The sequence below is a fragment of the Phoenix dactylifera genome, chromosome 1 (assembly GCF_051530095.1).
Source record: "Phoenix dactylifera cultivar Ajwa chromosome 1, Ajwa_hap1_PhDact_Kaust_v1.1, whole genome shotgun sequence".
Lineage (NCBI taxonomy): Eukaryota > Viridiplantae > Streptophyta > Magnoliopsida > Arecales > Arecaceae > Phoenix > Phoenix dactylifera.
In genome coordinates, this window is record NC_143190.1 from 62,622,167 (window position 1) to 62,636,136 (window position 13,970).

The 13,970-nt window shown below is 39.8% G+C and overlaps 1 protein-coding gene across 2 annotated transcripts; it reads right to left on the reverse strand.

The window, feature by feature from the left end:
- Positions 1-1,131: 1,131 nt before the first annotated feature.
- ORG1 (OBP3-responsive protein 1) lies at positions 1,132-12,093 on the reverse strand. Of its 2 annotated transcripts, none has more exons than XM_008800220.6 (13): positions 11,537-12,093; positions 11,407-11,450; positions 11,216-11,294; positions 10,973-11,089; positions 10,539-10,721; positions 10,363-10,449; positions 7,452-7,558; positions 7,258-7,345; positions 6,089-6,169; positions 5,894-5,970; positions 5,480-5,615; positions 5,149-5,211; positions 1,132-1,943 (listed from the first exon to the last, which is right to left on the reverse strand). In XM_008800220.6, exons 1-13 carry the CDS (start codon positions 11,861-11,863, stop codon positions 1,365-1,367), a joined length of 1,968 nt encoding a protein of 655 aa, XP_008798442.4. In that variant the 5' UTR covers positions 11,864-12,093; the 3' UTR covers positions 1,132-1,364. The 2 variants fall into 2 exon arrangements, with proteins under 2 accessions (XP_008798442.4, XP_088565301.1); XM_088709175.2 differs by having other exon boundaries at positions 11,407-11,461; positions 11,537-12,080.
- Between the last annotated feature and the right edge of the window lie 1,877 nt (positions 12,094-13,970).

Here is a 13,970-nt window from a genome sequence, read left to right on the forward strand (position 1 = left end):
CCATACTCATCATGCATCGCAATTTTTATTAGTCATATGGACCTCTCACCGGAGAATACCAAAATCGAGGACTCGGGCTATGGGTGGCTCCTCCAGTATCCCCTCTCTCGAGTAGAAGCCAGTCGTGATGAGGGCATCGCGAGGTTGGATGGGGGACAATATTATAGTCCCATATTGACTAATAAAAAGGGTGTTCTATGAATTTATTAGTTGGAGCCGGTCTTCTTCCTAGCAGCTAAAGTTTTTGGGTGAGTTCATGACACTCAACGCTCTTAATCTCCATCCTTCACCGGCAATAGGAAAGGCATCCTTGGAGGGGGTTTTTTTTAATTATTATTTTTATTTTTTACTACCGTAGGATGCAGGCTGAGGCGATTGGTTTGACATAGGCATGCTCAAATAAGCTGCCTAATCTATGAATCCAGCAGAAGATTTATAGCCTAATTCTATTGGATTATCTACGTAGCCTCTAGGCGAGAGCAACATGGTTGGAGGAAGCACTGAGACATGACTGACTGCTGAGGGTGGAGGCAAAGATAGGCCGTGGTAGAAGCCAAAATGGAGACCATGATGCGAAGGTAAGGGCTAGTTTCGAGCTGAAACCAATCCAGCTTAAGTTCAACTAGTTTACCATTCAAGCACGCAAGCTGAATTTTCAGTCAAATACTAGCTCATTTGCAAGTAGCTTGTGAATTACACCCGTCCCTGTCATTCTGCAGCTAAAACTCAAGTTATGTACCACAAAAGTGACCCTTGTTTTATTGTGGCACCGAGATCCTCCTACAGGAAATGTTGCAGATGAAAGCTTGGGGAACTTTTTATCCACTTTGCAGCTCTTGGCATTTCCTTGCAGGCGCACCATACCTCACGCACCATGAATTCATTTCTCGTCTATTTTCGCCATGTAGTCTGTATCACAATCCTCAATCTTTTCTTCGGTGCAAGCAGAACTAATGGATAATATTTACAGTAGTTATTGAAGGACTCCAGTCAAATATCCAGATGAAGTAAAAAAGTTCTGCTTGTTTGAGTGCTTGAGTTGGTGACTAATGAGAAGGATAACTCGTTAACAAAATTTAACGTGATCCTATTAGTTAGAAAATAATTTTACATAAACCATTTGAAAGGAGATGCTGAAAGACAGGATAAAGTAGAATTAATGGTTTGGGATTATACAAACAAATGTACATGTCAAGAAAAATAATGGAAAATTACACCTGAAGAAGCTATTAGTAACACAACAATTTGATAGGAGTCCATTTGAAAGAAGAGATATTGAAGGGAGAGGATAAAGTAAAACCAAGGGATTTGGGATTATACAAAGGAATGGACAAATCGAGAAAAACAATGAGCAATTATGACTTTCATGTAGTTGTCAAACAAGATCTGGTGAAAAGCAAAGCTGATCCATTGACCCCACGAAGAACCATCATTCTTGAGTCCACGTAAGTCCCACAAACAAGTTCGGACACATCAAACATTTCAGGTGGGATCTGAGTTCGAACCTCGTGAAGCACACTCTTGGCGGAATCAATACTTGATGAAGAGCCAATCCTCATTGATATATCAATTCCCTCTACAAGAAGTTTAACTGCAGGGAGGCTGGATGGAGGCTCCTTGATGTGACCAACCCTCTTCCACTTGGCTTCAGTTTCTTCTTTGAGATAAAACCTTCGTCCAGGGGCTATTCTGACTGAAGACTTGATATCCAGACTTCCAGGAGCACCGGCCTTGTCATGAGGCCACTGAGATTTGGGCATGACTTTGAAGCTGATGTCCGAAACAATTGAAAATGCAGGGAAATCTGAACCAGTAGATCTTGTAAAGGTGAGGTATGCATTGCCAATGAGGACTCTAGAGGAAGGTTGACGAAGTGTCAGTCCTATATGTCTTCCTGTAGAGTACACTAGGCGCCACCTACCAGGCAGGAATTCAAGCCAGCTCTGCAGATTTAAAAATATATATAACAATCAATCTATCTAATAGATGAACCATCATATTTGCATGAGGTATGTTCGTATGTGCATTATATGTATATATATGTACAAGCATGCATAAAGTGCATGCGCGCGCACTGGTGGGTGGGAACGTAAAATTTCAAAAAAAAAAAAAAAACAGTCCCCATCTCTCCCTCCTTTCTGTTCTATAAACAACTATGGACACTTATTTAATCATGATTGAACTGCAAGCCTTTTTTGATAAAGCTGGCGACTGAAAAGGGCTACCACTTAAACTGTTTGTCACCAAAAATAAGATGGACCGATATAGCATGGGTCAACAATCATAAATTGGTCATAGCTTTGGTCAAATAATTCATGAACACATGCACGAAATCTGAAACAGATCATTATTGGCCACTTGTCACATATTTAAAGAGGCCACATGGAGGTGGTTTCTGCTGAATTTTACCACCAAGGGGTGATTTTTCATGGGAAAAACTACCTAGGGAAGTTACTACCAACAATAACTACCATTTCTTCCTATCATAAAAAGTATGCAGATGACTTCGATTGCCTCTCTCCTTCAACACATCTACATATAACATTTCTACAGTCAGCTTTTAAAATCTTATGGAGCACTTGGTCTAACGACTCCCTCCTTGGATTCTTGGATTCAAAGGCTTTCTTGGCGGTAAATGATCTTTCAATTATCAGTGCAGCTCCAAGTCTGCCCAGAGCACAAAGGTTCAGTTTGCTCTCACATGGATGACGAGCGGCCCAAAGAGTGAAGGTCCAACCTACTTTTGCATAGATGTCGAGGTTTTCGCAGAATGAACGTTTAATCTATTCGCACATGGAGGTCAAGGGACCTATAGGGTGGACAATCAACATGCTCATGCATAGAGTTAAGATTGACTTGTGAAGTTGGTGGCGAACATCTTTCTGTTATCAAGAAAGCAGCATGAGTCTCGCCTACAAGCAAAGGAGTCGACTTATTCTTCTCTCTGGGGTTCAAGTGACAGAATTGGTCCGTTTGAAACCATGGTCTGCTATGCTGGTACCGGATACCGAATCGGTTGCCCGATGGCACAGGTCGGTATGGCCCCGCACCGTGCCGGGCCGGGCCCGGCTTGTGCTGTGCCCGCACCGACATAGTAGAGGAGAGGGAGAGGACGAACGAGAGAGAGAAAAAGCGAGAGAGAGAGAGAGAAGGAGAAGAGAGGGAGGGAAGCTGGTGGAGGGCCGTCGGAGGCCGACACTCGATCAAGAGGTGGAGGCCGCAGCCAGGGTCCCTTGTTTCGTTTGAAACAGGGATCTTGCTGTTAAAATTTCGCGATTTTTAAGTGAAGTAGGCAAATCATTTGCCGATTTTACTTAAATATCGCGAAATTTGCCGACTTCACTTAAAAATCGCGAAATTTTTTAGCTGTTGGACCCTTGTTTCGAACGAAATAGAGAACTCAGCCACGGCCTCCGCCTCCTACAGGGATGCCGGCCTCCGCCACCCTTCGTCGGCCTCCCTCCATCTCCCTCCCTTCCCCACTCGTTCTCTCTTTTCCTCTCTTTCCTTCTCCTTCTCCCCCTCCAGCAACGGATTTCGTTCCGTTGCTGGAACCGTCCCGGTCCACTGCCGGAACGGCTCGGTATAACTAAAACCATCCGATTCGGGATGGTTCCGCTGATCCTGATTGGAACAATGGAGATGATTTATTCCTCCTTTTGCCATGATTAATTCTTTTATGAAGTTATATCTTCAGTCACATGTATTTGTTACTTCTCTCTATCTATCTTCTATTTTCTTTATATCAATCATTCACCAAATCTAAAGTCCTCCAGAGGCATTAAAAAGATCCTAGACACACTACGAAAGGGTTTGCTACACCAGCCAGGTCACACCTTGTTCCTACCACAAACAACAGAGGAAAATGGTTTGTGATTCCCTTCCCTACTAAGGGGTTTGATTTTAAGATCCAAAATAGATCTCCAAGATCTGATACCTTTTTTCACTTTATTGAGGGAGAGAAAAGAGTAGGTCAAATGTTTACACCATACTTTAAATAGATTGATATACTGTGAGTCAACAATGGTGATCGGCCGTAGTTTTGGTCAAGTTATTCATGAACTTATGCATGACATTTGGAATATATCATTATTGGTCGCCTGCCACATGTCTATGAGACCAAATGTAGGTGGTTTTGTTGAATTAAACCATCAAGGGATGGTATTTCACGGAACAAACTGCCCAGGTGAAGTTATTTTTAGCAATAACTACCCTTTCATCCCATCATAAGAATTACCTTTGCTTCAATATAATCAACACATACAACAGTTCCACTGGTAGCTCATTGCCTTATTAGATTACAATTCTATGGAGTGCTTGGTTTGCCGTCCCCCTCTTAGGATTCCAGGATTCAAAGCCTTTCTTGGCAATGAATAATCTTTCAACCATCAACAGGCATAGCTCCACTTCTACCCAAAGAGCAAATATTTAATCGGCTCTCACATAGCTCCACTTCTACCCATGGATGTTAAGGTTCCCATAAATTGAAGGTTCAACTTGTTTGCATGTGAAGGTCGAAGGACCCATAGAGTGGAGAGTCAACCTACTCATGCATGAAGTTTGAGTGACTTGTGAAGTAGGTGGTTGACATCTTTCTATCATAAGGAATGCATCTCTAGTCTCACCTACAAGCAAAGGCATCGACTAACTCTTATATGGTATTCAAGAGATAGAATCGATCATGATTGAACAGTGGCGACTACTTGTTCTTCCTCCTCTTTTATCATATTGTATCACAGTTATTTTTAATGACATCTATTCATTACTTCCTATATATCAATCTTTTACTTTATTTATATCAATTGCTCAACAAATTTAAAATCCTCTCTTATTGAGGCATGAAAAAGAACCTAGACACCTCTGATAGATCTCATCCATGATCAGTTGCAAAGAGGAAAATTTAAAAATATAAAAACAATGCCTAATGATCTCAAATATAATTAAAATCAATTATATATCCTAAAGATATCAAGATAAACATGAAAGAAGAATAGTCTCATTTGTGGAAATAGCAACTTCTGATTGCCAAAATTTAACTCCAGCTTTGACAACATGGATGCCTCATACGTGTGGGAAAAAACAAATCCAAAGCCCTGAGAAACCTAGCAAAAACAGGAAAAATCAAGAAGAGTTTAGGCTGGTTTTTACCTTTCGTCTTGGATGGGGGTTTAGCAACTCCATCAATTCAATGAAATAAGATATCCGGCTACGCTGTAACCACAAAAAAAAAGAAACAGTTAAAAAATCTAATGCAGTGATAAAGCATCATGAGTTTATCATGGTAATGCTTTATATACCACCAGCTTTCCCTCTTGTAGGGCCAATACCTCTAAAGGAGGGTCTTCTCAGTAGTCTCTAGAGCATTACCCTTTTCATAATTATATTACAATGGATTTAAGCTAAACAAACTTGTTCGAACTGCATTGTAGCAGAATCATCATGAAGTTCTATCTTACATATATATCAGGAATTTGGATACCTGATGTTGGCCATAGATGTAATCTTCTGCCATCCGAACAGCTGTTGAACCTAAACCCCACCTGATGACGTGCATAGATGGGCGTACACGCCATCTAGGCCCACACAGAAAGGGATGCCTCAGCGCATCCAAGCAACTGTTTGAAAACGGACAAGAATCAGCATGACTCGTAGAAATGTAAAAAATATGTGGAATTTGATGTATGATGTGCTTACAAATCATTCCCTCTCATGTAATGATGGATAGGAACCAAGAAAAAGTAACTCTCCAAAGGGCAAGAAGATAAGGTCTTAACAAAAAGAATGTGTTGCATAACTGAATTGTTGACAGCATTCACATGATATACTAACTAAACAAGGAAAAATAATAATCTTTTCTTTGCTATATATAGTGGCTTTTTGCTACAAAATCTACCTTATCCTTGCAGAAGGTTTTGTTGCTAGCAGCAGTGACAGAAGATTCCATCCGGCACCCCAGTTCCTGTCCAGCATCTAAATAAAGACAAAAATCATTTTAACATATTATAGATATGGAGGTAAGAAACCATGTTTACTAAAGTTTCCATAATTCAACTATGCTAGAAGCTATAGAATGTAAATTGATATTAACTTGCAAACCAGCATTTCCAGATGGAGAGTCTCGGCATAGAATTGGCAAGAGAAACTCACGCAGGCATGATGGGTTATTCCCCTGTGGTCACACAATCATGATGGTTATTCCATGTTAACATGGAGTCGACTTATAAAAATGAGCAGAAAACGAGGGCCAGAAGCATTCATGTTCTACACAAAATTTATCCATGTTGAAAGTTTTCAAGGTCTGATTTCACCATTTAATAGATGAATCTAATAGTAAGATTTGTCCCAGCTGTTTCTTCTTCTTCTTTTTTGAAAAAAAAAGACATGAGATCTGTCATAGCTGTTTTATCTTCTGCACCATCCAGGGGTATCTCAAAGGCATGAGAATTCAAAAGTGATGATTATTTTATGGACAGACAATACAATATTACTTTCATCAAATGAATAATTGGATCAAACCATAGGCACCTGAATTCATAATCTAACCCATTCCAGTTGTCACTCCTTTCCACCTACATTCCACTAGACTAGATTGCTAAAAAAGTCCTACAAATATAAATAGTTTGACATGTCCCCTTGGTGTTAAATCAATACCCAATGATTTCCATCTCCATATGTCGGTTTCAACCAAAGAGTTTAGAGTTACCAAAATCAATTTTCATAATTGAAGAATATTGTTCTTAAAACATATACAACCTGTCTGGAATTTCACAACAGAGTCCTTTACAAGAATGACAACAGCTACTGCTACTGCTACTAGTTTTGTAAACTATCCCATGCAACTCATTCAATCCCAGAAAAGCCTGAATTGAGTGCTCATAAACCTATGCTGCATAACCAAATTACAGCTTTTTAAATATTCACAGAAAACAGCTAATGAAGGAACCCACACAACTGAGCATTCTCGGAAGGACACTATACATGAAGTGCATATCAAACTAAAATGACTGACATGGAGGTTGTGAGGGCATACGATAACAACACCATTGATACATATCATGGGTTCAGTTGAAGTACTTGCACAATAAATATAGGAAGTTATGCTATATATTTTACTTCAGTTGCAAAGCAATAAATGAACATCCTAAAGAAGTGCCATGTCAATATTGTGGAAGAGCAAGAGTATTTACAGGTAACTTTGTACAGTTTCTTTTTATTTATAAGCAAGAAAAATTCTTCATACAAAACTAAGAAACAAACCTTATTCAAAAAAGACTTAAATTTCAGGAAGACTGAAGCATCCATGAGCTCCCTTAGGACCAATTTTGCCATGATGAAACCAACACATCTAGGCAACAGATTGAAAATAGAGTTTTTCAAAATTGCAATGAGATAAGGTATGTAATACCATAGACCTTTACAAACCCATTAGCTCAAAATGTTTGCTTTCATACCTCATGTCAAATGCGATCATCAATCTCCTCCTGTCAGTGTTTCCCTCCACCATGCTATCACTTGAACTGTTGTCAAAGAAATCAACTGCATTTCCAAGAATGCCCACCTAATACTAATCGTATTAATAATGTCTGCATTACTAAAAAAAATGCCAAAACTACAACATGAACCAGTATATATATATATATATATATATATATATATATATATATATATATATATATATATATATATATATATATATATATATATATATATTAAATGACTGAGCCCACACTGAATGCAACTTCAGAGCAATATTTCATTGCCCAATATAGGCCCATATCTTTAACACAGCACATTTGTTTTTGCATGTGCATGCATGCATGAACAATAATATGTTTGTATATTTGTCTTTCTACACACGTACACACAATTTTTTAGCTAAACTGTTGATACTTGAACTTTGCCTTACCTCCCCTACTCAAGAGTAAAAGTATCCATCTTCAAGTGAGGTTCCATAAAGTTTTGAAACTGATATCGAAATGGCATGCTTGTCCCTTGTTTGATTAACAAAATGCCCAAAAATTTTAACTATGAATATTTATGTATGGCTGGGGTTCAACAATCACATTGAAGGAAAATTTAGAGTTCAAAGGGGTCAATAAACTAAATCATAATTAACCACTGCTTGCTAAAATGACCTTACTCCTACAGGCAGTGCTTCTTATTCCAACCCTAACAATGCTTTAAATTTAATAAATCCCCAATTTACTTAACACGTAATTGACCTGAAACTTTGCTAATATGATCTATATCTCACGTATCTTCTAACATAATTGAAAAACGAAAAAAAATATGTAGAATTTCTAAACTTGAATATACATGTACCATTCTTGAGTTGGTTTACGATGCAAATCAGTTCAGTGTCACAAACAATAGTTACAATTTTACATAATATTAGACACTTCCTCAACTAGAGTTTGTTACTAGCCTATCCCAAACTTAAGAGAAATCCATCCAACCTTAGACTCTAAAATAAAAGGAAAACCACATCAGAAAATTTATAATCCTAAACCTATTAATTACAACAAAAAGAATATTGTTTACTATAAAAACAAGGTTCTAGGATCTGTACCTCGTGCATCAACTGCTGATGGTGCACGTAATATCTGAAGATGAACCAATTGCTTGCTCCATATTCATAGGTCAACATTTTGCACTTCAATATTCATAGGTGTTTTACTGAAGTAAAACACTTCCAATCTTAAGGGTGTTGGGTTGCTTGGAACTTTCAAGAAAAAAAGTCTTCTTAATGAAGCTTACTTTTGTCAGATATATATATGTATATCCTCTCTAGTGTGAAAACACAATGTTATTTAGCTTTCTATAATCCAATGTTGCAAGAGCTGCTTAGGCATGAGAGATTGATGTTCTGTTAGAAATCACCACCTGGTAGGATATTAATTATACACTAAACTCAATATCTCCCATGCTTCCTTGATAAACTTGCTATGAGTAATCCACTACAAGTTTTAAAGGAGTAATTGTATAATAAGAACTTGCTGATATGTTGTAAATATATACTCTCATCAATATCGATGGTATTAATGTAAGTGGTATGCTCACCACTGTGAAGTATTTCACCAATTATTGTTGCTACACAATTGGGCCATATCCAAAACATACATTTTTGACGACTATGACTCCTTGCAGTTCCAAGCATAAAAGTCTGTTATTGCTGTTCATATGTCAAGATATTCTTTATCAGGAGATCTTCAAAGTTCAGTTAAAATGGAACTCCAGTTAGCAACCTGAATAGCATAAGTTGTGGAAAGAAAGTCAAGTAAACATGTGTAAGATTAAAGGTTTCTTGCGCCATCAACCAAGGCTAATGGTCGACCAAACAGGATCAACGTAGGTTGATTATTTTTTATAAAGGTTCATTATAGATTGAATTACCATATCAGGCCTTGATAAAGTTATTTCCCATGAACTCCATCAAGAAGATTTTGCTTGGTTGCATTTCACAAGGGGCCTGGGTGATCAGAATTTATCAGACCACTGACCATGTTCCTTGCTTGTATCAATGTGTCTAGTGAAGCTAGAAGAGGCTTCACCAGAGAAAGAGGGCGGAAGATGCACATGAAAACTCAGGAAAATGTTGGTTGAGTGCCTGCAGCATAAAATAATAAAAGGTAATTCATCTAAATACTCCGTTGATCTGTCACTGATTTGCTTGCATCAAAACAGATAAGGACTGAATCCTGAGAGATATTGTATCATATGAGGGACTAATACCAAAAGGTACTCTCTGGATCTCCAAAGAACAAAATTTGTGTTTGTGCAATCTCCCAAGCAAATGAGAGTTGTCCAGTAAGATGAAATCAAGAACAAGAAGTTAAAGGGCATATAAACCTAAAAAATTTAGGACAATGGAATCATGAATTTTTTGGTATCCCTGAAATATTGGTATAATGGGTTCTACGACCTCAATTGATCCTCAACTTCCTTCACCTTCTTACTTCCTTTTCAAAGTCTTTCCTCCACTGGTAGGTAATATCACAATGGTAACATAATCATGCATCCAAATGGCTCTTAAGTTGGTTGTAGTCCATAGATACAAAACCTTCTAATTCCTGATATAGATACTAATACTTTGACATCATATTGCATTTGAAGTCTGAACTGTTTGACTATACTTTATTGTATATTGGTGCAAATCAATGGTGTCAAAATGTGCGTCAATTGTTCAAAATCACATTAACCTGCTCTAACAAAATTAAAAGGAGTATGATTCTAAATTCCAAAATCAATTGAATGCGCAACTCTTCTGCATTAAACCCAGATCATCATATCTAAACAACTTCTGCAATGAAACATATGGCATTACTATTTAAACTTTAAAAGGTGAACCAAATATCTGCTTACTTTGACATGTTTGTCAACTGGGCTTATATGCACATTTTCCAGCCTTAACTCTGTATGGGCCAACCCATGACTATGTAAGTAATTCACCTGCAGTCCAGATACAGCAGACATATAATAAACAGCAGCAGAAAATTACTGATATCCAATGCACTTATAAGTGAAAGGAACATGCTTACACCAATCAAAAGGTCTCTCATCAAAATCCTGGTAAGACGCAGTTGTCGGGTAACAGCAGGCCCTCCTACTGTGTCATCCCCTACCCTTCTGACATATTCTTCATCCAATGCCAGGGTGGCTTCCAAGGTTGGAAGCCAATCTGAGAGCTGAAGCCAGTGCCTTAGAGAATAACTTCCATGATACTGCAGAATGAGAGTAACCACATCATCCTCCATTTATAACTGTCTTCAAAAAATTAATTCCACAGCAAGGCATACCAAATTTGTTTATTTTCAAAGTCAAGGTTCACGAACATTAAACATAACTGAATCATGAGAGTTAGTTCCTTTAAAGATCGACGTATCTTGATGAAAAATCTCTGGTCTAGCAATTATCAACTAAAATATTTGCATATGATTAAGAAGTTATAGCAGCAGAGGACATAGGCACACACCCCGTGCACTAGGGTGAAGGAGTCATCATCCCCACTGCCTGATGGAGACACATAACCATGAACTTGCATTGCATATGAGTGATACATGATCCTACGCGGAGCGAGCTTCTTCAGCACCTGAACGGCATCAGTAAACAAAAGACATTTAGTGTAAAATTTTTCATTTGAAATCGGTCCTGATAAAAATCAAGACTGTACTCGTGAGATTATTAAATCTTGCTCAATGAGTCAGATCAAGCAAACCTCTAATGCACGTCGACCTCTGCGCCTCGCTTGCATGCTGGTAAGCTGTCGAAGTACGACTCTCGAATTGTACAACGGGCTGTACAAAAGTCCACCAATCCGCAATCAAAACTTTCAGCTTTTCTCCAATTTTAGGCAAAAAGAATCAAAAAATCCGCTGAGATCAAATTTCCACAACAAACTCTACTCACCTCTCGGGATCTCTAACTGTTGCCTCAAAGATCACCTCGTCCAACTAAACATGCACTACTACAAATAATTAAATAGGTACATTTATATTTAAATCAAGATTTAAATACGAATCCAAAGAAAGCCGCGCACCCTCCCTTGAAGGCCGACGCTGACTTGATCGGAGACGGCGAAGTCGGACATCTTGAACTTGATCACGGGGCCCACCTCCTCCTCCTCCGGGAACGGCGCGCCCTCCACGGCGGAGGAGGAACCGCCCGTCCGACCCGCCGCGCCTCGGGACTCGGGCCCCGACGCGATCTTCCCCAAGGAGCACCTCGCTCTCCAGCCCCTCAACGGTGGCGATCCGACCAAGAACCGCGGCGGAGAGGGCTCGCCGAGCACGCTGGACCAGCGGAAAGGCCGCGAGTCGCAGCCATCCGCCACCGGGTGGAAGGCGGCGATCCCACAGAGGGCCATCGGAGAGGATCAATGGAATTCGGGCGAAGGAAACCCTAGAAGAGAGGAGGGAGGGAGGCCTGAGCCTCGGGGAGTGGAGAGGAACGGGGGAAAAAGAAGCGAGGGCTAAGGGTGGTGACCAGACCATATATATAGGGAGAGGGAGAGGGCGGGGGCGCGAGAGCACCGCGTGTCGGAAAGCAGCGGAGGCGTTGCTCCATGAGCTCATCGCGCGTCTACCTCCTCTCCCCTTCACTCGCCGAAATATCTTCTCTAACTCGGTTCGGTCAACTGAACCGTGGTCCGGCTGTGGGTCAGGACATCGGACCGGCTCCGCCGGCCCCGGGGAATCGAGTGGAATGGTGGACAAGAGTCACAAGTGTCGGCTTGACCGGTTTGAGCCGGTACGGTCCAAGTCGTGTCATGGTCCGGATGATGCGGAACCCGGTGCGTCGACGGACGACGAGTTTCGGTAGCGTAACGCACGTGACGAGAAAATCTGTGGACCACAAGATGAGTATGTGGGCCCACGATTTAACTAGAAGGATAAGTAATCAAAGACGGATTGTCCCCTGTTTTTTTTTTTTTTTTTTTTTCTTTGAAAGAAAAGGAAAGATGGGAGGAAGGAACAAGCCCACCCCCATCTTAGCAGCCCCTACTAGGCCCCCATCCTGCTAGAAGAATGTTTGATGCGGACAAAAATGATCGTGTGTTGGACATTTCGTTCGGTTTTATTTATATCCTTTCCACTCGTAGGTCCGACTCGGTGATCTCTCTAGGCTCCAGCATGAATCCTCCGTGTGAGTACGTCACACCTGATACCACCGAGGCTATCCCAATAACTCTTCCAAACTTTGTGTCCGACTAGGAAGCATCCAGTCTCCATAATTTAATGGGCACCCGCACGTTTCGAATACGGAACCATTTGGATTCGTTGTTCGTTTAAGAAAAATTTTTCCACGATAATATCTCGAGAAAATTCCAACGACAAACCTCCCTAGTCTTCTATTCTCTTCATTTTCTACAACACCTTGCAAAGTTTGTGTTGTTTCTCGACTATACGTGCTTATCAAGAAACTAATTAAGTTGGTGACTATTTACGGCAAAAGGTAGCCCTAATCTTGGACTGTAATTTCGTGCCTCTAACCTGAACTGAGAGATTTTCTATTTCAAGGAACACATAAGAATGATTTGAATCTGCTCTCTCTAAAATACAAAATTCTAAATACATCCGAAAAGAATTGCAAGCAAATGGAAACAAAAAAAACGTAGAAACTTATAAGCAATGGCAGCCTTTTTTTCTTTTTTTAATGAATATTTTTTTTCTTGCCCTCTATTTATATAACTAGCAGATTAGAAATATATAAATGACTAAATATTCATTAAGGATCATAAAAATTAGAAATATATAAATACCTAAATATTCATTAAGGACCGTAAAAATAAATATTTCTATATATGTATGTATGTATGTATTATACAGAGATTGCAAAATATATAACTTGCAATAAAGGATAGTTTAGTGCTCAAAGATTTTACCATTGTACAATGAAACATCCCTGAAAGAGAGAAACCAAGGCACGAATATTGTAAAGAAAATAGAGGGCAAGAAAACCTACGATGACCTGCCAGGAGTTCAGAACCAACTAGGCCGAGATGAGGCTATAACTCTCATCAACTGGACGATGAAAGGGTTGAGAAGCAATCTAAGCCCGACCCTGAGAGTTTCATCATACATGCCAAGCCAAGAAGGAGGAGGATTAATCACCCGGCCCTGGAGACCGGCGAGCTCAAAAGTAAACTCGGGAGGATAAAATGTTGAGCTCAGAGCAAGTCTATCTTCTCTTAGGTAAGGACCGACACCTCGTACTTCGAGCTGGAGTGGACTTCAGGATTAGCCTTGCTTGAATGTGAGGAACGTCGAGCTCAAGGAGATTGGTCAGACTACCAACTCCTCATTGAGATCTCAATCTCAGCCTTGCTCATAGTGTAGAAACTAGAAAAGACAAAAGAGGAAAAGAACAAAAAAGAGAAAATCCAATGGCCAAAAGCGGAAACCCATTGGTGACGTCGGAAGAAATCAAGTAGATGCCGAAGCTGAAGGAAAAGAACTTCGCTAGAGAGACAC